General features: G+C 37.3%; 2 protein-coding genes across 2 annotated transcripts in view; one reads left to right on the top strand and one right to left on the bottom strand.

Moving 5' to 3' along the window:
• Positions 1 to 446: 446 nt before the first annotated feature.
• PP2D1 (protein phosphatase 2C like domain containing 1) lies at positions 447 to 19,972 on the top strand (the record flags this gene model as incomplete). The annotated part of the gene is made up of 3 exons (XM_080828861.1): positions 447 to 475; positions 6,041 to 7,104; positions 19,173 to 19,972. The coding sequence occupies 3 exons, from the start codon at positions 447 to 449 to the stop codon at positions 19,970 to 19,972; spliced, it is 1,893 nt and encodes a 630-aa protein (XP_080684987.1).
• A 190-nt stretch (positions 19,973 to 20,162) lies between these two features.
• The window catches only part of RAB5A (RAB5A, member RAS oncogene family), a 30,003-nt gene continuing 24,263 nt past the window's right edge, over positions 20,163 to 25,902 (bottom strand). The window contains exons 5-6 of the mRNA XM_080828876.1: positions 24,311 to 24,404; positions 20,163 to 21,603 (exon numbers count right to left, since the gene is read on the bottom strand). Of these exons, the coding sequence (XP_080685002.1) occupies positions 21,488 to 21,603; positions 24,311 to 24,404 (210 nt within the window). The 3' untranslated portion in view covers positions 20,163 to 21,487. The remainder of the gene's footprint in view (positions 21,604 to 24,310; positions 24,405 to 25,902) is intronic.

Genomic DNA, 25,902 nt, shown 5'->3' with positions numbered 1-25,902 from the left:
TCCACCGACTGAGAAGAGAACTGGTATATACATTAAGCGTAGCCTTCTGGAATCAGTATTTTGGAAGTGCCATACTTATAAGGAAAAAACTCAACTGGATAGGCCCTCCTCTTATTTTTTAATCCTAGTATGCAGGCATAAGACAGTATATTTAATGAATGATTCTTCTTTCTGAAATTTCAAGCACAGGTTTGTTCCTGAATACAGTTTTTGCCCTTCCTCCTTCATAGTCCTTCAGAATCATAAAGAGAGTTCTGACCGAGGTTCCAGGTGATGTCGTGAACATTCCACGTGGAGACGTCTCCCATCACATCTGTGGGACACCCCCCACCACAACCACCATCGTAACTACCTCCATCACAGCCATCACCATTACTATCCAAGTTGGAGGAACAGAGACTGGGGAAAGGTGGTAAAGGGAAGGCCAAGGGAGGTAACAGTTCCAAATGAGCAAGGAAATTAATAGTGCTTTCAGGTAAATTTTCATTTCTATTGGATGACAAATGTAGTCAATGAACTTTTTTTTTTTTTAAACTCAAGTGTAATTAACATACAGTATTACATTACTTTCGGGTGTACAATATGGTGATTCAACAGTTTTTTTGGTAAAGATTTATTTATTTATTTACTTGAGAGAGAGAGAGAGAGAGAGAGAGAGAGAACATGAGCAGGGGGAGGGGCAGAGGAAGAGTCAGAGAGAATCTCTAGCAGACTCCACAATGAACACAGAGCCTGACCCTGACATCATGACCTGAACTGAATTCAAGAGTCAGAAGCTTAACTGACTGCACCAGGCCCCCCAGTGATTCAGCAGTTCTGTATATTACTCAGAGCTCATCATGATAAATGTGCTCTTAATCCCCCCCCCCCTTTTTTTGCTTGTTTGTATCCAAGTTTGATGAGAAAGAAAACACAGTTGTGAGAAACCGGAACACTCAGGGGTCACTCAGGCTGAATACACTTGATAACCCTCCCGGGAGGAGGGCTGAACACTATTTGGCAAATTCCCTAAATCGGTAAATCAGATCCCAATGTAAATGATCAAGGCCACAGACAGACCAGTAGGATCCCATGGTGAGTCTAGGAGGTGGGACTCTGTGAAAGGTCCCACCTGTTTCCCCCACCGCCCCTCAGGTAACTGTCGATTTATTCTCTACACTTATGAGTCTGTTTTTTGGTTTGTTTCTTTTTTTCCTTTGTTCATCTGTTTTGTTAAATTCCACATATGAATGAAATCATGTGGTATTTATCTTTCTCTGACTCACTTCACTTATCATTATACTCTCCAGATCCATCTATGTTCATACAAATGGCAAGATTTCATTTTCTATGGCTGAGTAATATCCCAATATCCCAAGTTTTATATATATATATACACACATACATATATATATGTATATATATGTGTAATATCCATATTTATGGTTATAAGTAATATCTATAAGTATATAGTACTCATAAGTAATATCGATATCTATCTATGGATATTACTTCTTTATTCACGTCTCTATCAATGGACATTTGGGCTGCTTTCATAGTTACGCTATTGTAAATAATGTCCTCCATACTGTTTTCCACAGTGGCCACACCCGTTTGCATTCCCACCGACAGGAACAAGGGTTCCTGTTTCTCCACATCCTCGCCAACACCTGCTGTTTCTTGTGTTTTTGATTCTAGCCATTCTGACAGGTGCGAGGTGATATCTATCTCATTGTGGTTTTGATTTGCATTCCCTAACGTTGAGCATCTTTTCATGTGTCTGTTGCCATCTGTAAGTCAATAAACAATTTTATCTGCAGTGTTCTTTTTCCTCCACTTTCTTAGTTATCAAATGAAATCTTGGCTTCCTGTTAGACTAAGTACATGAGGAAATGGTATATTCTTCTGACTACCTTATACAGAAGAGGGCTTCCATCCCTCTCTATACTCTTATTCTGCTTTGTTTTTCTTTCTTTCTTTCTTTTTTTAAGATTTTTATTTATTTATTTGACAGAGAGAGAGATCACAAGTAGGCAGAGAGGCAGGCAGAGCGGAGAGCTTGCTGCAGGCCTTGATCCCAGGACCCTGAGATCTTGACCTGAGCCGAAGGCAGAGGCTTAACCCAACTGAGTCACCCAGGTGCCCCTCTGTTTTTCATGTTAGTACTTACCCCCATATGGTATTACACGTATACATGTTTCCTTTATGTATTGCTTTTGTATCAGAATATAAGCTTCATCAGAGACCATGCCTGTTTGGTTCACTGTTGTATCCCCAGCAAATAAAACAGTACTTAACATAGTACTTAGCATATTGCAGACACTCAAGTATTTGTTGACTGAATGAAAGACACATTACACTCTAAGCATAGCTTCATGTGAGAGAGAACTGTATTATGGCTATTCCCCATATACAAGAAAATAAACTTCTGGTGTAAAGGATTGACTCTAAGTCAAATGACAGTAGTAGGGTATCTTATAGATTGTCCCAACAGTTCATCAAGCCTCAGGAAAACTGCAACCTTTACATTAACATTACCAAATAATAGCAAATAAAAATATTTGTAATACATTTTCACCAAAAGAGCTCAATAGCTTAGCCAGTACTCATTTCTCCCCATACTTCTCTGCTTGCCTGTCCAGTTCCTTCCCTGGGTCCTCGTCCTCCTTCCTCCTGCTAACTGGTCATTCCCTTGAATTTGCCTTGGACCCCCCTGTTGATCTCTCTCCACTGTAGTTTTTCTGGGTCGGCTTCTCAGGTGTCGTGATGCCACTCATAGCTAGATGAGGGGTTAGGTCCCTGGGTGGACACTGTCCTGAACTTCATCTGACCTGTTTAATTCTTTGCATGAGCACATGAATGGCTCTGCAGACTCCTCCCCTCGAAGCTTCAAGCCTTACCTGTCTGTGTGTCTTTAGCAACATGTGCTCACCGTAGGTGGCCTGGTGTAGGTGTTGAAGAAGTGAATGGAGGGGGTGCCTGGGTGGCTCAGTGGGTTAAAGCCTCTGCCTTCGGCTCAGGTCATGATCCCAGGGTCCTGGAATCAAGCCCCATGGCAGGCTCTCTGCTCAGCGGGGAGCCTGCTTTCCCCTCTGTCTGCCTGCCTCTCTGCCTACTTGTGATCCCTCTCTCTGTCAAATAAATAAATAAAATCTTTTAAAAAAATTTGTAAATAAAATTTTACAATAGAAATGAGTAGCTATATTCAGTACAGTTGTGCCCTTCAGGGAATTAAATACAAATAAAGAAAGCAGCAAAACATTTTAAACTTTTCAGAGCTTTGCTTAATTTTAAATCATAATGCCATATGTAAACCATGTATGAAGGTTGCTAAAGCCCGTTGCCAATTACATGGTACACCATCTTATTTATCATTTATCATAGAAAATTTTCATCCCTAGGTATAAGACTTTTGCATAGCATATAGAATGAAAATTCTACTGGGAAAAAATCTTAAAGATATTTGCCTATTTTCTGTAGCTATTGTATTCCTTTACTTATGCATTCATTTTTAATTTACATATGTTTCTCAAAATTGTGTTCCATTTTTTTTTAAGTCTTTATTTATTTAATTTCTACACCCAACATGGGGCTTGAACTCAGGGCTCCAAGATCAAGAGTCCCAGGCTCCTCCAACTGAGCCAGTCAGGTGCCCCTAAATTGCGTTCTATTTTATGTGTCCAGTTTATTATTATTTGTTAAAGTGAGTAATCATTGTAGTGAGGCAATGATATATACAGTTTACCACAACATATTAATAAATACATATAACACAATTCTGAAACACTCAGATTCAGGTACTGCTATTAAAAAAATCCTCACCCAGGGCACCTGGCTGGCTCAGTCAGTAAAACAACTCTTGATCTCAGGGTTGTAAGTTCAAGTCCCATATTGGGTCTTAAGATCACTTAAAAAAAAAATTCCCATTGATTTATTGATTTTTTAAAAATTAGTTTTATATAGAATATATTTTCCCCTAAGCGTTACAATTTCATGTCTTCATGTCATGTGATATGTTTTAATTTGGTTCAGTCCTAAGTGTCCCTTTTTGCTTAGGGTAGAAGGTGCAGGCAGTTTTTGAGTGTCCCCTATTGCCAATTGCTTCACCATTTATCTCATTTGATGCTATAAATAATCCTGTTCATTTACAGATAAGAAAGCAGATGTTCAGAGAAGCTTAATAACTTGGCTAAGGCCTTATAATTTCTAAGTGATGACAGGCTTTTTTTTTTTTAAGACAGTTCTTTTTTAAAAATCCAAACTCTACATTGTTCATAGTATATTGTTTTGTTTGTCCATATTCAAACTTTCAGTATGAGACCATGACTTAGTATTGAGTAATAATGGCAGATTTTAGGATGGTCTACAAAATTTACATTTCAGAAAAGATGACAGATATATTTTATATGTAAGTATATTTATGTAAGTTATGTTAATACTATTAATGTATTATTATATATTTAATTATATTTAATATAATAACACATATTAGTGATATAATTATCATACTTATATAATATAGAAAATATATAATATATATTATTGATATATGATAATTATATTTATATAAAATGACACATATATTATTAATTTATTATAGTATACATATTTCAAAAGATAGATAACAGGCCACTAACCAAGACTGGGATTTGGGAGGTGGGGGTGAGACTGGAGAAAAAAGGTGAAAGCTCTTTCATTTCTAGTTTGTGTCCTTCTGTCTTGAACTTAAAAATGATTATGCATTACTTTTATGCTCAGAGATACTATTTTGTCATCAGGACTAAATGTATTCATTTCTTATTTTAATAACTATCAGCATTCTTGAATACCTGTTACTATGCTTGGAATATTTCAAGTCCCTATGGACCTCAGACATTCTTATTGTTGTATGCGTATCTAACACTTTCAATGTACTAAGATCAAATACAACTTCTGTGAGTTGAGTTGAAGTTAAATATAACTTACATGAAGTTGAGTCGAAGTTAATATGTCACATGTCATAAACATTTAAAGCTACTAACTAGGGGCGCCTGGGTGGCTCAGTGGGTTAAGCCTCTGCCTTCGGCTCAGGTCATGATCCCATGGTCCAGGGATCAAGCCCCACATCGGGTTCTCTGCTCAGCAGGGAGCCTGCTTCCCCCCCTCTCTCTCCGCCTGCCTCTCTGCCTACTTGTGCTCTCTGTCTGTCAAATAAATAAACTCTTTAAAAAAAAATAAAGATTTTATTTATTTTAGAGAGTGTACACCAGCAGGGGAAGGGGCCGAGAGGCAGACAGAGGGAGAGAATCTCAAGCAGACAGGGCACTGTGTGCAGAGCCTCATGCAGGGTCAATCCCACCATCCTGAGATCATGACCAAAGCTGGAAAAGTTGGATGCTTAACCGATTGAGCCACCCAGGCACCCCTCCTATTCATTTTCCTGTGAACCCTTTAAGTAGGGGAAGAAAAAAAAGTGTTTTCAGCAAGATAAAATGGGGTACAAAAATAATTATGCTGAAATTTTAAATCAAATACCTAGTTTTCAAGCATAAACCTTCACATGCCTGGGATACAATCTTGTGCGATTTCTCTGAGTATTTGTTCTTAGATTTCTAGTTGACTTTGTAGAGACTTTACCTAATTTTATTCAGGCATACAAAGTTCAATCACCAACTTTTTGAGTACTTTTTGTGCATTTTTTTTTTTTTTAGGAATGATAGAAAGATGCATCAGAATATTCAATAGTAGGCCCGCATAGAGTTTTGAAAAATTAAAACAAATTGGAAAGACAAGGGTCTGCTTGCAAGGGCTTTCAATGTGTTGGGGCACATGGATGGCTCAGTGGGTTAAGTGCCTGACTGTCCACTTGGGGTCAGGGCTCAGGTCATGATCTCATGGATCAAGAGATCAAGCCCAGAGTTGGGCTCTGTGCTCAGCAGGAAATCTGCTTGAAGACTGTCTCCCTCTGCTCCTGCCAGGTGCTCACTCTCTCCAATTCTATGATACATAAATAAACCTAAAAAAGAAAAAAGCTTTCAATGTGTTATTCCTGGCATGTAAGTACCTTTTGTCCTGTTTGCAGAGTGTTTTGGAAATCAAGGGACTGGAATGAGGGAAAATCAACATTTGAATCAGAAAGTGACATCTCACTTCCATTGAGAAGAAGGTGTTCTAGAAGGAAGAAAAAGAACAGACCATCAGGAGACTCTGAAGACCTTGAAGAGCAGCATGATCAACCGTTCACATTTCCCTGTTCCATGTGCGAGCACGAAATTGGTCTACCTGATATTTTCCTCCATAAAAAGCAGCATGTGGCTCTGGCCACCCTGGGGTTTCAATGGATGAGTACAAAGAAACCAGCGCTCCCCCTGATTTCCATTCAGAGACAGTTTATAATCACTAAACTATTGTCATTTTCTATATTCACTGAAAAAATCCTACAGAGCATTAACAATGCTTTTGAGCTACTTTGGAAGAAACAAATACCAGCATACTATAGGATTATTGATAACGTTCACAGGAGTTCCTTATGTTCTCAAGCAGTCTGTCATGTATTGATTAAAGGTGTAGCCATTTGTGAAGACAGAAATTCTACATGGAAAGCTGACATGAATGATAAATTCACTGTGGTGAATAACTTTGGCAATAAACCCGATGTGTGTTTTTTTGGTTTGTTTGATGGCCATCATGGCGCCTCAGCAGCAGGCTTGACTGCAACGGAACTCCCAGTTTTACTTCTCCATCAGCTTTCCAGATTTGATCCTTCCTACCAAATGACTGCTGAAGAGCAAAATGTAATCAAATCCTTTCACACGGTATTTAGGGAAGAATACGTAGCTATAGAAGAACTTTTTTCCTCCGTAAAGAAAAAGAGAAAAAAGGTGAAATGTGAGTATGAGAACATACACAAAGCCTTTGCGAAAGCGTTTTGGAGAATGGACAGGCTTTTATGTCTCGGAAGGAATGAAGTGTCCAGGGTTCGATGGAGTGGCTGTTCTGCAGTTACTTGTATATTGGAAGGCAATATTAAAAAACCCTATACTGAGAAGAATTGGAAAATTAATAAAGCCGATGACTTGGCAAAGAGTTTCCCTTCCCAGATGATGCCGCAAATAATGTCTGGAGTACTCCATATTGCAAACACTGGTATGTACATGGAGTAGTGCACATTACACCTTACAGTTATTTTTTATCCCTGGTAGCAAAACTCCTCTTGCTTCTGGAGCTATTTAGTGACCTAAGATTTAGTGACTTATTAATGCCTTGAAATTCCATTGACTAAGAAATGATCAAGAACCACAGTTCTTTTTATTTTTTTAAAAGATTTTATTTATTTATTTGACATGGAGAGAGAGATCACAAGTAGGCAGAGAGGCAGGCAGAGAGAGAAAGAGAGGAGGAAGCAGGCTCCCCACTGAGCAGAGAGCCCAATGCAGGGCTCGATCCCAAGACTCTGGGATCATGACCCGAGCCGAAGGCAGAGGCTTTAACCCACTGAGCTACCCAGGCGTCTAAGAACCACAGTTTAGATGCAGATTGCAGGCATAAAAATAATTGTAATTTTTTTCTCCCAAGAAGGAACATATATGTAATAATTTGACCAAAACATTAAATTTTCTAAATGAGGTACCAATATAGCTGTAGATAAAGGCAAAGCAATAGATCTGAATGAAACATAAAACATTTCCCATACTTCCCTTTTTCAGGAGAATGGAAAGTTTTTTGAGGATTGTTACAAGCCTGGTTGTTTAAACTGGTCAGTTACTCTGATAACACATTTGGAATAGGCCACTTGTGCTCACTGGGCAAAGTAGTATCAATTTAATTTTAAAGAAAACAATAGTTTGTGCCTCAAGTTTATGAGCATATATTCTCTTCTCCAAACATTTGGCTGTGTTTTTAAAATTGTATTTCAAGAAGCAATCCTTTTAGGGCTAAAGTTCTATCTTAGGAGGTTGCCAAAATGGAAAGCCCATACGTAAAACATTTTTAGCAAAGTTAAGCTGAGTTCCATGAGATGCTTAAGCAGGTTTCCACTACCCCCCTCATCAACAGAATTATTACTATTTTTAAGTAAACCCTACTGCCACTGTGGGGCTCAAACTCACAACCCTGAGATCAAGAAATCTCATGGTCTACTGACTGAGCCAGTAAGGTGCCCCTGTATAGAGTTATTATTATTATTATTTTAAAGATTTTATTTATTTATTTGAGAGAGCAAGAGAGAGCATGTGCAGGGTGAAGGACAGAGGGAGAAGCAGACTCCCGGCTGAGCAGGGAGCCTGATGTGGGACCCAATTCCCGGATTCCGGGATCATGACCTAAACCGAAGGCAGATGCTTAACTGACTTAGCCACCCAGGTGCTTGATAAACAAGGACAGTTTATTTATTATTTTATTTTATTTTTAAAGATTTTATTTATTTGTGAGAGAGAGCACAAGCGGGGGAGTGGCAGACAAAGGCATAAGCAGGTTCCCTGCTGAGCAAGGAGCGCAATATGGGACTTGATTCCAGAACCCTGTGATCATGACCTGAGCTGAAGGCAAACGTGTAACTGAATGAGCCATCCAAGCATCCCTAGAGTTATTGTTATTATTTTTTAAAGATTTTTTTTATTTATTTGAGAGTGAGCGAGAGAGAGCACAGAGAGAGAGGGAGAGAGAGAAGCAGACCCCCTGCTGAGCACAGAGCTGGAAACAGGGCTGGATTCCAGGATCCTGAGATCATGACCTCAGCCAAAGGCAGATGCTCAAGTAACTGAGCCACCCAGATGCCACTGCCCTAGAGTTATTATTAATAGCAGTGTCCACTCATTGAATAGGGAATATAGCCCAAGTTTTCATTTAGTCTTATGAGAACCCTGGTATCTAAAGATATCCTCATATCTTCTAAGTATTGTTTTTTTTTTAATGCATTCAACATATAACATGGTACAAGTTTGAAGTATATTTATATGATACATTTATATATTGTAATATGATTGCTGTTTGGGTGATAATTAGCACTTCTATCATGTTACATAATTATAATTTCTTTTTGGTGATTGAAACAATTAAATTCTCGTCTCAGCAAGTTTGGTGATTATAACACAGTAGTCTCAATATTCCATATACTGTGCTTTAGATCTCCAGGATTTACTACTTGCTGCAAGTTTGGACCTTAAACATCTGTTCTATCTCCCACCTCCCCCCTTATATCTAAGTGTTGTTACCCCACTTTTCCAGATGAGAAATTGGAATCTCAGAGAGGTGAGATAATTTGTTCAGGGTCTCGGAGGTAGTAGGTATTGGAGCTGGAAATCAAGCCCACTATGTCATGCTGCATCTGAAGGGAATTGCTTCCACAACCAGAGGAGGCTGGCCCTCAGCAAGTGGGACGTGTCTGAGATGGTTCCGAACCAAAACCAGATCATCACAAAGACTACCACAATGTCCAGGCCCCTGGATGTAAGCCTGTTTCTGATCAAGCTCTGGTTCTGAGCCCAAGATGAGTACTCCAGATTAAGTAATAAAAAGAAGCCAAATCCAATGCCAGTTTCCTCAGAATTTTGTCATTTCTCAGACTTTATGCTGATGTTCCAGATGGCTTCAGAGCAGGTCTACTTCATGCACAGTTTTCAGATTTTACACCACTCTGGGAACTGACCCATATTCTTGGACATGGGACCTCCATTAGAAAATGTCATTATAGGAGCGCCTGGGTGGCTTAGTTGTTAAGCATCTGCCCTCAGCTCAGGTCATGATCCCAAGGCCCTGGGATCAAGCCCCACGTCAGGTCCCTGCTCAACGGGGAGCCTGCTTCTCCCTCTCCCACTCCTTCCGCTTGTGTTCCTTCTCTCTGTGTGTCTGTCTCTGTCAAATAAATAAAATATTAAAAAAAAGAAAATGTCATTATACATCAGGGTTCTTGTAAAATTGAAGGAAGAATTATGAGACAGTGAATAGACACTATCATTAAATGTCTAATTTCCTATGATTCACTACTTCCAGGATCACTGCTGTTTGGCTGGTTCTAATCTCCAGGTCAGACATTTGTTGGATCTAATTTTCAGGCTTACATAATTGTGTTAAACTGTTTTCATTTAGGCATCCTTTATTTTAATAGAAACAAATATGTAGGGAAAAGTTCCAACTTGTGAAAAGGAGGTCGTGATTGCTCCTGAAAAAAAATGATTTAAATCGGTTACAAAAAGTAAATTTTCACAGAAATTTATCAAGACATGTGTTGTATTTTATGTAACAAGACCTATAATTATAGCATGGGAATTTATCTTCCCTGTATTTTTCTGTATTTCCTGTACAAATTTATTTAAATTTATAAAATACCAGGGTCATCCCAACTCAGGAATTAAATAAAACAAAACAAAAACCTCACTATATAATGAAACATGAGTGCAGTAATGAAGCCACTGAACAACTGTTGAATTCATGCATGTGGGAAAAAATATTTCCAAACTGACATTCTTGACTTTTTTATTCTTAGTTCTTCCCATTTATATTTTATTTTATAATTTCTCTTGGTGCTCTATTTTATTTCAATTAATCCTCACAAAATCAAAACACTAACAAATATATTTATACAGAATACATAATTATACTTTTCCCCTAACATTAAATAAACCATAAATTTTACATATCTAATTAACCACACTAGTTCCTTATAAACATAAGGGATTCTTATCTGATCCCTTTGTCTCCCCCAGTGTTTTTATTTTTAATAGCTTTATTGAGATATAACTCACAAAGCACACAATTCACCCATGTAAATTGTGCAGTCCCAGATGTGTGCAACATTCCCCATAGTCAATTCTAGAACATTTTTGTCCTCTTAAAAAGACATCTCGTACGCTTTAGAAATCAGCTCTCTAACCTGCCATTTCTCCAGGTCCAAGCAGCCACAAATCTACATTCTGTCTGTATACATTTCCGTATTCTGGGCACTTCCAATAAATGTAATCATAGAATTTGGGTCCTTTTGTGACTGTCTTCTTTCACTTTGCATGTTTTGAAGGTTCATCCGTGTTGTAACATGCATGAGTACTTCTTTTTGTTGCTGGGTAATATTTCACTGTATAATTATGCTGTATGTTGCTTATCCATTTATTCAGTTGAAAAACATCTGAGTTGTTTCTAATTTTTGGCTATTATGAAGAATGCAGGCATGGACATTGTACGTAAGTTTTTGTATGGACATGTTTTCACTCCCTTGGGTATATACACAGGAGTGGGATTGCTGGGTCCTAAGGTAATTCTACACTAAACCATTTGAGGAACTGCCAAACTTTTTTCCAAAAGGCTGTACCATTTCACTGTCCTGCCAGTAACCTATGAGTGTTTTAATTTTTACACATTACCTTAATGCTGTTTTTCTGATTCTAGCCACCTTAGTGGGTATGAAGTGGTATTGATTTGCACTTTTCTGTTGACTCATGATGTTGACTATCTCTTTATGTGCTTATTAGTCATTTGAATATCTTCCTTTGAGAAATGTCTACTTAAATCTTTTGTCCATTTTTAAATTGCGTTACTTGTCTATTGAGTTGCAAGATTCTTTTTTATATTCTGAATACAAGTCCCTTACCAGTTGTATGGTTAGGAAATACTTTAATACTTAATAATAATTGATTATAATTAATTATAATTAATTAATTCTGATAATTAATACTTAATTATCTTCTGAAGCAAAAATACTTTAATTTTGATGAAATCCAACTTATCAACTTTTTTGTTTTGATATTTGTAGTTTTGGTGTCATCTATGAAACCATTGCCTAAACCAAGGCCACAGAAACTTACACCAGTATTTTTGTTCTAAGAGATTTATAGTTTTATCTCTTACCTTCTGGTCTATTATCCATTTTGAATTAATTCTGTGTATGTCATGGGGTAGGGGTCCAACTTTATTCTTTTCTTTGTTGATAACACAGTTGTATATTATCTCTTTTACTACCTTATTTTTTTTTTTTTTTTAAAGATTTTATTTATTTGACAGACAGAGATCACAAGTAGGCAGAGAGGCAGGCAGAAAGACAGGAGGGGAAGCAGGCTCCCTGATGAGCAGAGAGCCCCATGCGGGGCTTGATCCCAGGACCCTGGGATCATGACCTGAGCTGAAGGCAGAGGCTTAACTCACTGAGCCATCCAGGTGCCCCCTACCTTATTTTGAATTGATTTCTTTATTCCTATCTATCTCATTTGTTAGGCTGTTAGCTATAACTCTTTGTTATACAATTTTTTAAGTTTATAGTGTACATCTTTAACCTCTCAGAGTCTACTGTCAAATGATATATACCACTTTACATATAGAATAAAACCCTTACAACAGCATAATTTTATTTCTTCCCTCTCAGACTTTTTTGTTTATATGTATATGTATATGAACTTGTCTCTTTTTATACAAGCATACCTAGGAGGTATCTCGTAAGTTTGGTTCCAGACTACCACAATAAAGCAAATACTGCAACAAAATGAGTCGGATGAATTTTTTGTTTCCCAGTGCCTGTAAGTTATGATCACACTGTATTGTAGTCTATTGCGTGAAATACATTGTCTAAAAAGGCAATGTGCACACACTAACAAAAAGTATTTTATTGCTAAAAAATGCTTATCATAGGGGCACGTGGGTGGCTGAGTGGGTTAAAGCCTCTGCTTTCAGCTCAGGTCATGATCCCAGGGTCCTGGGATCGAGCCCCGCATCGGGCTCTCTGCTTGGCAGGGAGCCTGCTTCCCTTCCTCTCTCTCTGCCTGCCTCTCTGCCTACTTGTGATCTCTGTCAAATAAATAAATAAAATTTTTAAAAAATGCTTATCATCATCTGAGGTCTCAATAGTGAGTTGTTACCTTTTGGCAGTGGAGGATCTTGCCTTGATGCTGATGACTGCTGGCCGATCGGGGTGATGGTTGCTGAGGTTTTGGGTAGCTATGGCAATTTCTTAAAATAAGATAATAAAGTTTGCCACATCCATTGGTTTTCCTTTCATGAGTGATTTCTCTGTAGCACGTGACACTGTTAATATTTTACCCACAGTAGAACTTCTTTCAAAATTGGAGTCAATCCTCTCAAACCCGGCCACTGCTTTATCAACTGAGTTCATGTGATATTCTAAATCCTTTGTTGTCATTTCAGTGATCTTCACAGCATCTTCACCAGGAGTAGATCAGATTCCATATCAAGCGAACACTTTCTTTGCTCATCCATAAGAAGCAACTCGTCATCCATTTAGTTTGATCATGAGACTGCAGTTACAGTCCCAGCTGCAGGCTCCACTTCTAATTCTAGTTGTCTTGAATTTCTACCACACCTGCAGTGACTTACCGCACTGGTCTCGAACCCCTCCAAGTCATCCATGAAGGCTGGAATCAACTTCCAAACTCCTGTTAATGTTGATATCTTGACCTCTGCCCATGAATCATTAATGTTCTTAATGGCATCTAGAATGGTGAATCCCTTCTAGAAGGTTTGAATTTACTCTCCCCAGATCCATCAGAGGAATAATTATCTATGGTAGCTATAACTTCATAGAAGTATTTAATGACTTGAAAGTCAAAATTCGACTCCTTGACCCATGGGCTGCAGGATGGATGTTGTGTTCGCAGGCATGAAAATATTAATTTTGTTGTACATCACTAGAGCTCTTGGGTGACCAGTTGCATTGTCAATGAGCAGTAATATTTTGAATCTTTTTTTTTTTTTTTCCTGAGCAGTAGGTCTCAATAGTGGGCTTAAAATATTCAATAAACTGAATACATGCACTGTCATCCAGGCTTTGTTGTTTCATTTATAGAGCACAGGCAGAATAGATTTCTTAAGATAATTCTTTTTTTTTTTTTTTAACGATTTTTATTTATTTGACAGAGATCACAAGTAGGCAGAGAGGCAGGCAGAGGGAGGGGGGAAGCAGGCTCCCCGCTGAGCAGAGAGCCCAACGCGGGGCTCGATCCCAAGACCCTGAGATCATGACCCGAGCCAAAGGCAGAGGCTTTAACCACTGAGCCACCCAGGCGCCCTAGGATTTCTGGGATGGTAAATGGGCACTGGTATGTGAATGGTTTACTTTATCTATTCAGTATCTGTCTAGTTTGTACATATTTGGGGTTTTAAAAAAGTATTTTATTTTTATTTATTTGACAATGAGAGACACAGGGAGAGAAGGAACACAAGCAGGGCAGGTGGGAGAGGGAGAAGCAGGTTTCCTGCCAAGCAGATAGCCTGATGTGGGGCTTGACTCCAGGACCCTGGGTCATGACCTGAGCTGAAGGCAGACGCTTAATGACTGAGCCACCCAGGTGCCCCTCGTTTTTTTTTTTTTTTTAAGATTTTATTTTAGAGAGAGGCCGATCACAAGAGAGTGGGAGGAGGGGGCATTGGAGGAAGGTGAGGGAAAGCGAGAATCTCAAGCAGACTCTGTGCTGAGTGTGGAGCCTGATGTGGGTCTCTATCTCATGACCCTGAGATCATGACCTGAATGGAAACCAAGAGTCTGAGCCACCCAGGCGCTCCAGTGCATATTGGTTCTTAATAATTCCGTTCAATGAGGCCCCAGAAACTATTATTGTACTAGTGATGCAACCTTACATAATTGGTGAGCTTCATTCTTCTTACGTATTGAAAACATCCGTATCCTTACCTTGAGGCTGTATTAAAGCAATCACTTGGTAACCTTGAGAAAAGAAAGACAGGAGCTTGAGGTGGTCAGCTATTAAGGAACTGTGAATAGTAGAAAAGTATTGGGAAAGCTATGACTGGTCTCTGGATCTAGAATGAGCTCACTGGACAGAAAACTAGGGCACTAGAAAACAAAAGTAGTTTCTGATAATTATTTCCAGTCCCATCCTTTTTCTTTAAAACCTAATTCAGGTGCTGGGATAGAGTCCCACATTGGGCTCCTTGCTCAGCAGGGAGCCTGCTTCTCCCTCTGCCTGCCACTCCCCCTGCTTGTGCTCTCTCCCTCTCTGACAAATTAAATAAAATCTTTAAAACATAATTCAATTCCAGAATCACCTTACTCTATGCAGGAAAGAAACCATATTCTTAAATAACACTGACTTTTTTATATGCTTTACCTTACCTCTCTCCTTTTTTTTGGGTTATGTTGGTGGTGAACTCATATATTGTTAGGCTCTAGATGTACAATGGTGACTTTGAGTTTCATGCTCATACATCTTACAAAATGAACAAAGGGATCTTTTAAATAATCGATGAAAACTGGCTCTCCATCAGCAAGGCTCTCATACTGATCACCAGTAGAGTCATAAACCTGGTGCCCATGCATACAAATTCAGCCTTTCCTGACAAAATTAGTCTTGCAGAAAAACTGGATATAAGTTGTTTCCCTGACTTCATTCACATAATTTCATTATGTTTCCAATTTAGGTACACCTCAGTTTGAATTTCCTGTTTGTGCATGCTCCTTCTCAATTGCTTTTTCTTTCCCCAATAACTATTTCATTTCCCAAGCTCTAAGTTATTGCTCCTTACTACTTTAAACCCATTAAACTACTTCATAAGAATTAAAATTTTTTTTGTAAGTGTGTCTAAAATCAAATATTTATAGCTTCATCTCAATCTTTTTTGGATTGCCTCTCTTCTCCTGCTTTCCCTTTCATGGAACCCAAAGGAAAAAAAAAAAAAAACAACCCTTATCAAGTTTCAACTTATTAAAATTACCTTCTTAAATCTTCACAGTAACAATGAAAAAATAACACTGCAGGTAGAAAACTCAACTCAGGGAAATAAAAGTGACTAAATGAAGGTCACACGGACATGAAGTTGGAATTAAAGCCCAACCAAGTGTGTCAGACTCCCAAGTGTTTCCAATTCTCCATGCTGTTTCTTCCAAACCAAGCTAACTTTTTATTTCTGGGCACTCCTGCATCCTAGATATGTTTCGTTTTCTTCCACCACATAAAATTTTTCTTCCATTTTCCTCCAATTTTCTTAAAAATTTCCTATTATCTTTAATAGTGAGTGGCTTTATCTGAAAAAAAAAAAAAAAAAAAAAAGAAATCTTGATCTTGCCCATTCAGATCTAGAATTCATGATTATAAGGTCACTCCAAAGTTTACAGGAGTACTCTTCATTTTCACAAGTTGAAGATAACCCAGCAATTAATTGCAGGAGGCAGTCACATCATTGTTCTCTGTATAAGGAATACTTTGCCTGACTACACATACCATCTTGAAAAGGGTTGAGCATCATCTCAAAGCAATTTTTCTAATCCCCATATAATTAATGTCCCTCTTACAGTAATCCTGTTCCACTTTTGTTCTGATAACATTTTCTGAAGGGCACAATCTCTCCAAACTGCTGAAGCTGGTAACTTTGTCTAGGAATTTGAAGTACTTATGCCCAGATTCACAGAAACTTTTGTAGAAGAGTCTTCAGATCAGCTCACTGTCTATTCTTATTCCCTCCAGAGATGTTACAGGAACCTTTCTTTAAAGCCAGTCTTTGGAACACCTGGGTGGCTCAGTTGGTTAAGCGGCTGCCTTCATGACCAGGATCAGGTCATGATCCTGGCGTCCTGGGATCGAGTCCCTCAGCGGGGAGCCTGCTTCTCCCTCTGCCTCTGCCTGCCACTCTGTCTGCCTGTGCTCACTCTGACAAAAAAAAAAAAAAAAAAAAAAAAAGCCAGGCTTTAAATTGTCATGAACTATTCCTTTCCTCTTTCAGTTCCCCAGACACTTGGACATACAGTGTTATTTAAATCTTCCTCCAATTTCCCCTCTTCCTTGGGACTTTTTCTTCATTAGTCTATCTTAACTTTCAGTTTAATGTAGTCAACTGCTTTCAACAATTCCACTTGCAGCTGATAGCATATGCAACGTAGGCTCAGGCAACAAGAAAAAATTAAAGACCTCTGCACATACAATTTTCCTTCTTGTTTGTCCCAACAGTACTCCTCCAAGGCTTGAATTTTATTTACCCTCTACTTCTTAGACTATGCATGAATAGTTGAGTATAGTAAGCACCTCTCCTCCACGTTTTTCTTCATGCACCATTCACATAGGAAAGAATGTGAATTATTCAGAAGGCACTGTTTCCATTTACACCAGGATGAACAAACTGTCAACGAACTCAAAGCCAGACAGCAAGTAAATGGTAAAGTGAAAAGAGCAACCAGGATTTAATGACCCTTCTTCTAGGAAGTTCTATCATACTGAGTCCAAGGGATGTTCACAATAGTAAAATAAGCTGAAATGGCATTTCCTACATCTAATGAGCAATTGGGAAAAGAAAAAAAAAAGAGAAGGCAAATAGTGCCTAAGGCTTTGCTTACCGATTTCTGCAGAGGCAACTAAAATAAAAATACCAGTTTACCACTTTTCATTGTAACAACATAATTGTATTGAATTATTTTCAAATCATACAACAGAAGAACAATACTTTTTCTTTTGCTGAGTGGTCTTTGAATTGCCACATGCAAATAAAACATTTAGGAAATCAGTGGATTTAACTATTTTGAGCCAAATAATGTCCCGTGTTTTCAGAGCTATGGTTGCAACTATTTCTAGTGTATGTACACACATAATTTTCTGATTTAAAAGAGGTATTGAATCATATGTCCTCCTAACAGAACATCTGATTACCCAGGTGGCATGTTCATTACCAATCCATGCTGTTTTGCTGGTGCAGTAATAATTTACAACTCAGCAAAAGTCAAGAATTATTTTACCAATTTATCTTCTGCAGAGTTTAAGTAAAATGACCAGCAGAAAAGACAAGTTAATACAAAATAATAACCAAACTACAGAAAAGTAAATGAGGTCGTGTAGTTTTTAGGACTATCACTTACACAGTTCTCTGGTTTTAAAAACATTTTCCAGGGATGCCTGGGCGGCTCAGTTGGTTAAGCATCTGCCTTCAGCTGGGGTCATTATCCCAGGGTCCTGGGATAGAGTCCCACATCGTTTCTTGCTCAGTGGGGAGCCTGTTTCTACCCTTGCCTGCTGCTTCCCCTGCTTGTGAGCTCTGACAAATAAATAAATAAAATTTTTTAAAAAACTAACATACATTATCTTTCTAATTCCCATTACGTAAATGAGCCAACAGGCTCAGCCTGTGCCTGACACTAATGCTTGATCAACTTAAACTCTTTAGGTCCAACCATATTATAGTTGGGTAGACTTTAGCCTTCTGAAATCTTTAGAATTGAACTCCTGTAGCAACAAAATTCAGATTCCAGGTATAGTACCATGCTTGAAACCAGATATTCTAATGTAAATTTTGCATGATCCCAGGGATTTTCATTCTCAAAGGTACTGTAATATTCAAACATCATTAACTCCATCTCAGAATAATTTATATGCCCTCTTATAAACAATGATTCCATATCAAGAAAAACTTGCTTATGCTTGAATATACAATCATGTTCCTGAAAACTTGGGGAAAATTATTTTCTTAATAAACTAAAAAATCTTTTTTTAATAAACCAAAGGGAGTTTTAGTAGTACAACCATCCCTTAATCTGTTCAGAATATTATGTTTAGATTTTCTTATTATTTCAATGAAGCACACATCACAAGTTCATCTGAACCATGATAAACTACAATCAACTTTTAAGACTTCAGTTTTCAATCAAAGGGTTTAATTTAATGTTGGCTAGCTATTATCCATGTAATACATTAATAATACATTTTTTTACAGGGCTAATTGACTTAATTTCTTTTTAACCACACAACATGAAACTAGTAAGACTGACATTAACAGTGGCATTATAATTTTCTTCATCGCCCACACCTATAATGAGCTTAAGTTTTAAGTTTTACTAGGTATAAAACTATCAAACTCCGCTTTAAAAAAAAAAATCTATGCTTGTGTTTTTAATTAAAAAGGCATTTATTTAAACATTTAAAAAGTGTCTACTCTATAGAGTATATGTTGGTCATAAAAAAGTTCAACTCTCGGCTCTATAAAATATTCAGAAGCTGTTTCATAAAAAAATTAATGATTATTTTGTATTTGTAGTTTTAGTTATTTTAAGTGCAGTATTTTAAACACTAAGTTACTTAAAAATGAGGGATAAACTGGCCTCTCAGTTTCAAATGTTAATTACCATAAGTCACGTAATATTATCAGTATTTCACGTTATGTAAGAAATATTTTAAAATGGCCTTTCTACTTATGCACTGAAACACAGAATAAAATTAACAGCATATTTTGATACAATTGGCTGTTAAATTTCTAAGATCAATTTTTTTCTAATAATCTTCTAGGTAATGTACAAGCAATCTTATGCAGAAATGGAAGAGGCTTTTGCATAACCAAAGAACACACTACGCGAAACATAACTGAAAGAAGACGACTACTTCAGAATGGAGCAATCATCAGTTCAAATGAACCATATGGGCTCCTAGAAGGGCAAATAAAAACCACAAGAGGACTTGGATTTCATGGAAATCTCAAACTGAAAAAATCTATTATACCAGCACCTCAAACTATCTCTGTCCCTATTGATGACTTATGCCAATTCCTTATCTTAGCTACTAATGGACTCTGGGAAGTTTTGGATACAAAGGAAGTCACTGCGCTGGCAATGACAATATTTCAAGTATATGAAGAAGCCTATTATTCTAACACAAAAAATCAATCTTTACCATCCAAAGAGCCTTTCCTAATCTATGAACCAAGCAATTCTGTATCAGAAAGTAATATCCGTATATTGTTTCAGTATAAACCTGAATCTACAGAATGTGTACCAACTATAAATTCAAAGGAAAATTTGTTTGATTCGACATGTTCTAACCCTAAAAATGAACAAACATTTCCACCAGAAATGAGTAATCATGATCTTTACGGTGAGAAAGAAATCAATGGACCAACCAGTGTAGATGATGTGTCCAAAAATTCAAGTGAAAAAGAATCACGCACTGAAAATTTCTATGAAGGTGCAGCCAAGTATATTAGCCATGAACTTGTAAGTGCTGCTTTAGTGGCTGGCTCCAGAGACAACATTACAGTCATGGTAATACTTCTCAAGGGAATTGAGTATCAGTTTCTGACTGACAAAAGATAAAGTTCCGATTATCAAGAGTACAAAAATGTAAAGACAATTCTTCAAAGAACCAGATATTATGATAATACTTCAATACCACATAAATAATTTTTAAGAATGTATTAAAGAAACTATAAAAGCATATTTTAGGTTACATAATACCACTTATCTATGTTCACTGTTCCATGCCAAAAAAGAGAAAAACAAGTACTTGCTTTTTTATACCACTTTATTCCAACCTGAGCACCTCAATATAAAACTAAACACTGGTGAACTGTTTTCCTTACTAATTCTGAATTACTGTAAATGTACAAGTTCTGCTAGCAGTTCAACACTTAAATAGATTAAATCATCTCGGACACATGGTAGATTTCATATAATGAAAATACCTAAAACAATTAGTGCAATATACTGAACTGACCAAAATAAAATGAACTTTGGAAAACAAGCCTGCAAGATTGTTACTAACATACTGCAATACTTATGTTACAAATTACTGGTACATTGTTTATTATGGTTCTAAGCCATGTAGGAACAGAAGCCCCTTCCTTTCAAAGGGAGAGAAAAGGAAAAATTAGCTGTTTTAGTAACTGTACATTTTGTATACTTTTAAGTAATTCTTAAATATTACAGGAAAGTAATAAACATATATGGAGACTACAGTGCAGTACCCTATTTACAGTACAGCTGAAGATCGAATTTAAAATAATCAAGTTTGAATGTACATAATTGTTAGTACATTGACTATATTATGTCCAAAGGGAACAAAAGTTCCCTCCCTTCCCCCAAACAATAAAACTTATGTAATGGCCAGCAATGATTAAACAGAAATCACAGACACCTGGTTTGTTCCATTTTTGTTGAAGAGCTCACATGTTTGAAGGGAACACCATCCATTAAGATGCATTTATCATTTTTCATATTCTTAAAACAAGATGAGGTTACATTTGACTTTTTTTTAATCCCACTAAAAATACCAGGACTGGCTATACTTTAGATACCACTAATGTTTGTGTTTTTCCCCCTGGAGATGTGGGACTGTTTTCTTGTGGTTAATTTGTTAAAATGTGGAATGTACATTTTAAATATGCATACTAAGAAATTACCAGTTTCCTGAATACTGTAGCTAAGCATAAATATTTTTAGAACCTCCTTCTAAAAAAAGACTGTTTTTGAAAAGCCCAAATTAATAAGTTCCAAATCTTTTACATAGAAGTGGCTGGTTAACTGTGGGTTTACATCATCCTTTGACTCTATCCCCGGTGATGAGAAATGATTCCCTAACCGTCCAAGGAAACAAGCGTACACACACAGCTCTCATTCCCCACTTCTACTTCTGAAACATTAGTCAAAGGGTCACATGCATGTTATTAAAAATTAAGTTCAAAACACTTAAAATAATTCTGTATTAGAAACTTGACTCTATCATAAGTCTCTTCTTTTTGGAAGTCATACTGGGCTGGTTAAATGCTCCAATTCCACTGTCATTAACATTTAGGAAGCAGAAGAAAATTCCAGCAAGTTCAAACTGGAGGTTTAGTTACTACAACACTGACTCCTGGTTGGCTGCGTGGGTTCAGTAAGGTCTACTCCTCTTCCTCTTGCAGAATTTGCTCCCGGATTCTGTGGTTCATTCTTTGGCAACTTTTTAGCTGAGAGATAAATTATTAAAATATACACAATCAGAATATTTGTGTTAGAATTATTTTCATCTGCTTACTTATAATCTCCCCCCGCCCCCGCTGGGTTAACCCAAACTATCACAGAGCTATTTGCTCATTCTTTTGAAATGTTTATTAAGTATCTACTAGATATTACCAAATACTATTCTTTGGTCAGTCCTTAGTGAGGTTAGTGGGTTGAGGGAAGGGTAAGATAAGGAACAGTTAGAGACATACAATTAAAACTTAAGTTGACTGGAGCTATATTTCTTTATATTCAGTCAGTATACCAGAACAGTAATACTTTATTTCATAATCATTAATACCTCTATTGTTTAAAGAAAATCTAAGTCAATAAAGATGATGGCCAGCCAATGTTTATAAAGAATCTTAGCTTATATCAATGATCTCTGGACTGCTACATAAATATTTTTTCACCAGTAGCTCTGCCTACTCTAAGCAGACTTGATTCTAAATGGTCTACCTCAAAAAACTTTGCCAATTCTGGGCTGCATGATCCTGTCTTGCCACATTTGGATAAAGTCCTCAACAAGCAGTTAGTTTTAGCTCTGCTAAGCTCTCTATATAGCTAATGGCCGTTCTCTGGAGCCTGGATCCCACTGATTTAAAAACATACCTGTTAGATGTAGTCTGCTTGAATCCCAAAGATTCTTCATGTGCTGCATTCACTGAATATTAACTATCTCTAGGAGTACCAATTATAAAGGTGACTAAAAATACTGGTCTTATCAACCTTGGGCAGAGACTACCATGGTTGAATTCCAGCTTTACCTTAGCCATGGCTCAGGTTACCCAAAAATTGAACATGCTCTACTTCAGTATCTAAACGCTCAGTTGCATTTTGGATCTTTTATTTGTTTTAATATTTCACATCAACATTAATCATCTTAGGAATCAATGGAAATTCCTTCACCTTGGGCTACTTCTCTAGAAACGGCGCTAGGGATGGTAGGGTAAATGGTAATAAAATGGCAAATTTCCAGTGAAATATATTTTCAAACAAAGGCTTGTAGGGACAAAGAGTAAACTAGCATTTATAAACTGTATTATAATTAATACTCTTAGATTTTGAACTGAGATTTCTCCCTTTACCATACTTTTCAATGAGCTTTCTGTAATTAGATCTGAAATTATAAGGTTGAAGGAAATAAAGTAGAATGAGAAACTTTTAAGCTTCTACTGGTAAACTTTTACTGTGAGAAGATAAAATAAAACATAACTTAGAGGTCTCAGAAGCAGTCTTCTGTCTCAAATCTTATTATATTACTATAGTAAAGCTGATAATATTTGTTAGGTATATGGAAACTGGAGCTTACCAATTTGCCCCTAAATTAGGATTTTAAGAGGCTAAAAATCCCAGATCAAGTTCATGAAGATGTACAATGAAAGCCATGTAAGCAAAATCTTACCACATTGAAAGCAGATGATAAATTTATTGTAGACTTTCTCCCACTAAATAACTACTCCCTATAGGAAGTCATCAAGAGTGAAAATAATGAGTGCACTGTGTGATCTAAGTTACTAATCTGGTAAACGAAACAGAAAGGCCACAATTCAATTTAATGCTTGATATTTCTTTAAAGGAAAGAAACACTGTAATTTCAGGAAAATAACTGGAAGTTCTAATACGTAGGTTACTTTGTGACTGGAAAAATATATTAGCACATCTGAATAAAAAGTACAAATTAAAGTCCAACTGGGGGTGCCTGGCTGGCTCAGTGTAACATGGGACTCTTTAACTCAGGGTCATGAGTTCAAGTCCCACATTGGGTGCAGATTACTTAAAAATAAAAAAACAAGCAAGCAAGCCCATCTGGTGGTGTCTTAATACCATTAGAAAAGTTTAAAAGTTCAGCCTGATTTGATGGATCTATTATTTTCTTGATTTCTGTTACTAGCTTTTCAGATGTGATTTCTGGGTGTAATCCTGTGTTCTATTTATAAAAAGAGTGTATTGCCACACAATCCTTCACAATTATTTCCCTAATAAACTTCAAGCCTGAGCTTTTCAGTAAAATATTTTACTGTTTTTTTCCTATTGAGCCTAAATGGGCTATCACTAGTTTCTCTCACTTAGTGGTAGATATTCTGACAGTATTTGTAGCAATTCAGCCTCTGAACCAGCTGTTACTTGGTTAATTTGCATGACTTCAATAAAAGGAATATTTCTTATTTGGGCATAAGTCTGTGGGCACGCCAGTTAATAAAAATGTTTTGGAATGAGAAGAGTGCTTGATGCATGAATAGTGCATAGACAATAAAATGCAAGAGCCACCAATGCAGACAATTTCCCGATGCAGGACTTGATCAACCCCAGAACCCTTGGATCATGACCTAAGCCAAAGGCAGATACTTAACCAACTGAGCCATCCAGGTGTCCCAATCAAGAGTTTTAATTTTTTTAAGATTTTATTTATTTATTTGATAGAGGGAGAGAGATCACAAGTAGGCAGAGAAGCAGGCAGAGAGAGGAGGGAAAGCAGGCTCCCTGCTGAGCAGAGAGCCTGATGTGGGGCTCCATCCCAGGACCCCGAGACCACGACCTGGGCCTAAGGCAGAGGCGTAACCACTGAGCCACCCAGATGCCCCCCAATCAAGAGTTTTTAAAAAGAAGACAGTTAAACCAAGTATGCCACAGTGTAACTTGCTTACATCTACTGCTTGGAAAAAAACTTACCTATTGCCATGAATATTTCATTTACATTCATCGATGTTTTGGCTGACGTCTCCATGAATAATAAACTGTTGTCATCTGCATAGGACTGTGCTTCCTGTTTACAGAACAAAAAAAATGATATACATCCTTTGCACATACCTGACTTATTTTTGTTATAGAATAAGAAGCTTCTTTATTACTACTCCAACTTGATTACCTATAATCAGCAACTATGTAGCAAGCAACTGTTACTAATTAAAGGTAAGAGGTAAGGGAACTCCTGTATGTACCTTTTCAAATTTCTTTTGCCTTAACTTCTTGCACTATCCCATTCTGATTCTTCTGGTCTCACATTAAATTTGATTTCAAATGGTAAGTTCCAGAGGGTGGAAAATTAAAATTTTCTTCAATCTCCTGGGGGCGCCTGGGTGGCTCAGTAGGTTAAGGCCTCTGCCTTTGGCTCAGGTCATGGTCCCAGGGTCCTGGGATCAAGCACCGCATCGGGCTCTCTGCCTGCCTCTCTGCCTACTTGCGATCTCTGTCTGTCAAATAAATAAATAAATAAATCTTAAAAAAATTTTTTTCTTCAATCTCTATGGCACATTTTATTTATGCTTATCACTTGCAATGAAATCAAAGGGAATCCAAATATCTAATACTGGCTTCAATCACTAAATGGCTAACTATATTTTAATTTTGAATGTCATAAATCATTCCTTTAAAAATATTACTACTCTATATTTTTGTCATGCTTTACAATTTACATGTATTATTGCCTTGATCCTCAAGTTGTTGTGAAGAGCAACCAATTACCTTTCCCATTTAATGAAAAAGATGAGTTTCCTTTGAACTGTTAGCTAAGAAGGCCACTTCTGACTGTAACTTAACTGTTCTATCTCCCCCTCTATGATGTAACCATCTTAGAAAGAATAGGTATTATACCTCACATGATCGTAACCAGAATTAAATAAAATCACACGTGCAACATGCTCGGCTTACTACCTACTGGTGCCAAGAAATATTAGTTCCCTTTCTCAGCCCATGTACTCCATCAATAGCCATCATCAAAGACAATTTTCCCATCACTGATATTATATATATAAAATGACCACAACAGGGCGACTGGGAGGTTCAGTGGGTTAAGCCTGTCTTCAGCTCAGGTCATGATATCTGGGTCCTGGGATCGAGCCCCACATTGGGCTCTCTGCTCAGCATGGAGCCTGCTTCCCCCTCTCTCTCTGTCTGCCTCTCTGCCTACTTGTGAGCTCTGTTTCTCTGTCAAATAAATAAATAAAATCTTTTAAAAAAATAAAGTAAGATAAAATAAAATGACCACAACAAACTTTTCTGACAGAGAAGCTGAAAGGGAAGAGAAAAGAGAAAGTTTAAAAATGTCTAACTAGAGACATTTGTTTTTAAGAAATTGTACTTTATCTTGTAGCAGGGACCATTCTTAATTAGCTATATTAAATAGCATAATAAAATGGAATTTTTTTAGCCTTTGTTATTGAAGATTTTTTTTATTTATTCATTTTGAGGGAGATAGTGAGAGCATGAGCAGGGGAGAAGGGTACAGGGGGAGAGGGAGAGAGAGAGAGAGAGAGAGAGAGAGA

Source organism: Martes martes, assembly GCF_963455335.1.
Source record: "Martes martes genome assembly, chromosome: 1".
NCBI lineage: Eukaryota > Metazoa > Chordata > Mammalia > Carnivora > Mustelidae > Martes > Martes martes.
Note: the sequence above shows the minus strand (reverse complement) of the source record. Positions and strands in the feature narration are given on the sequence as shown.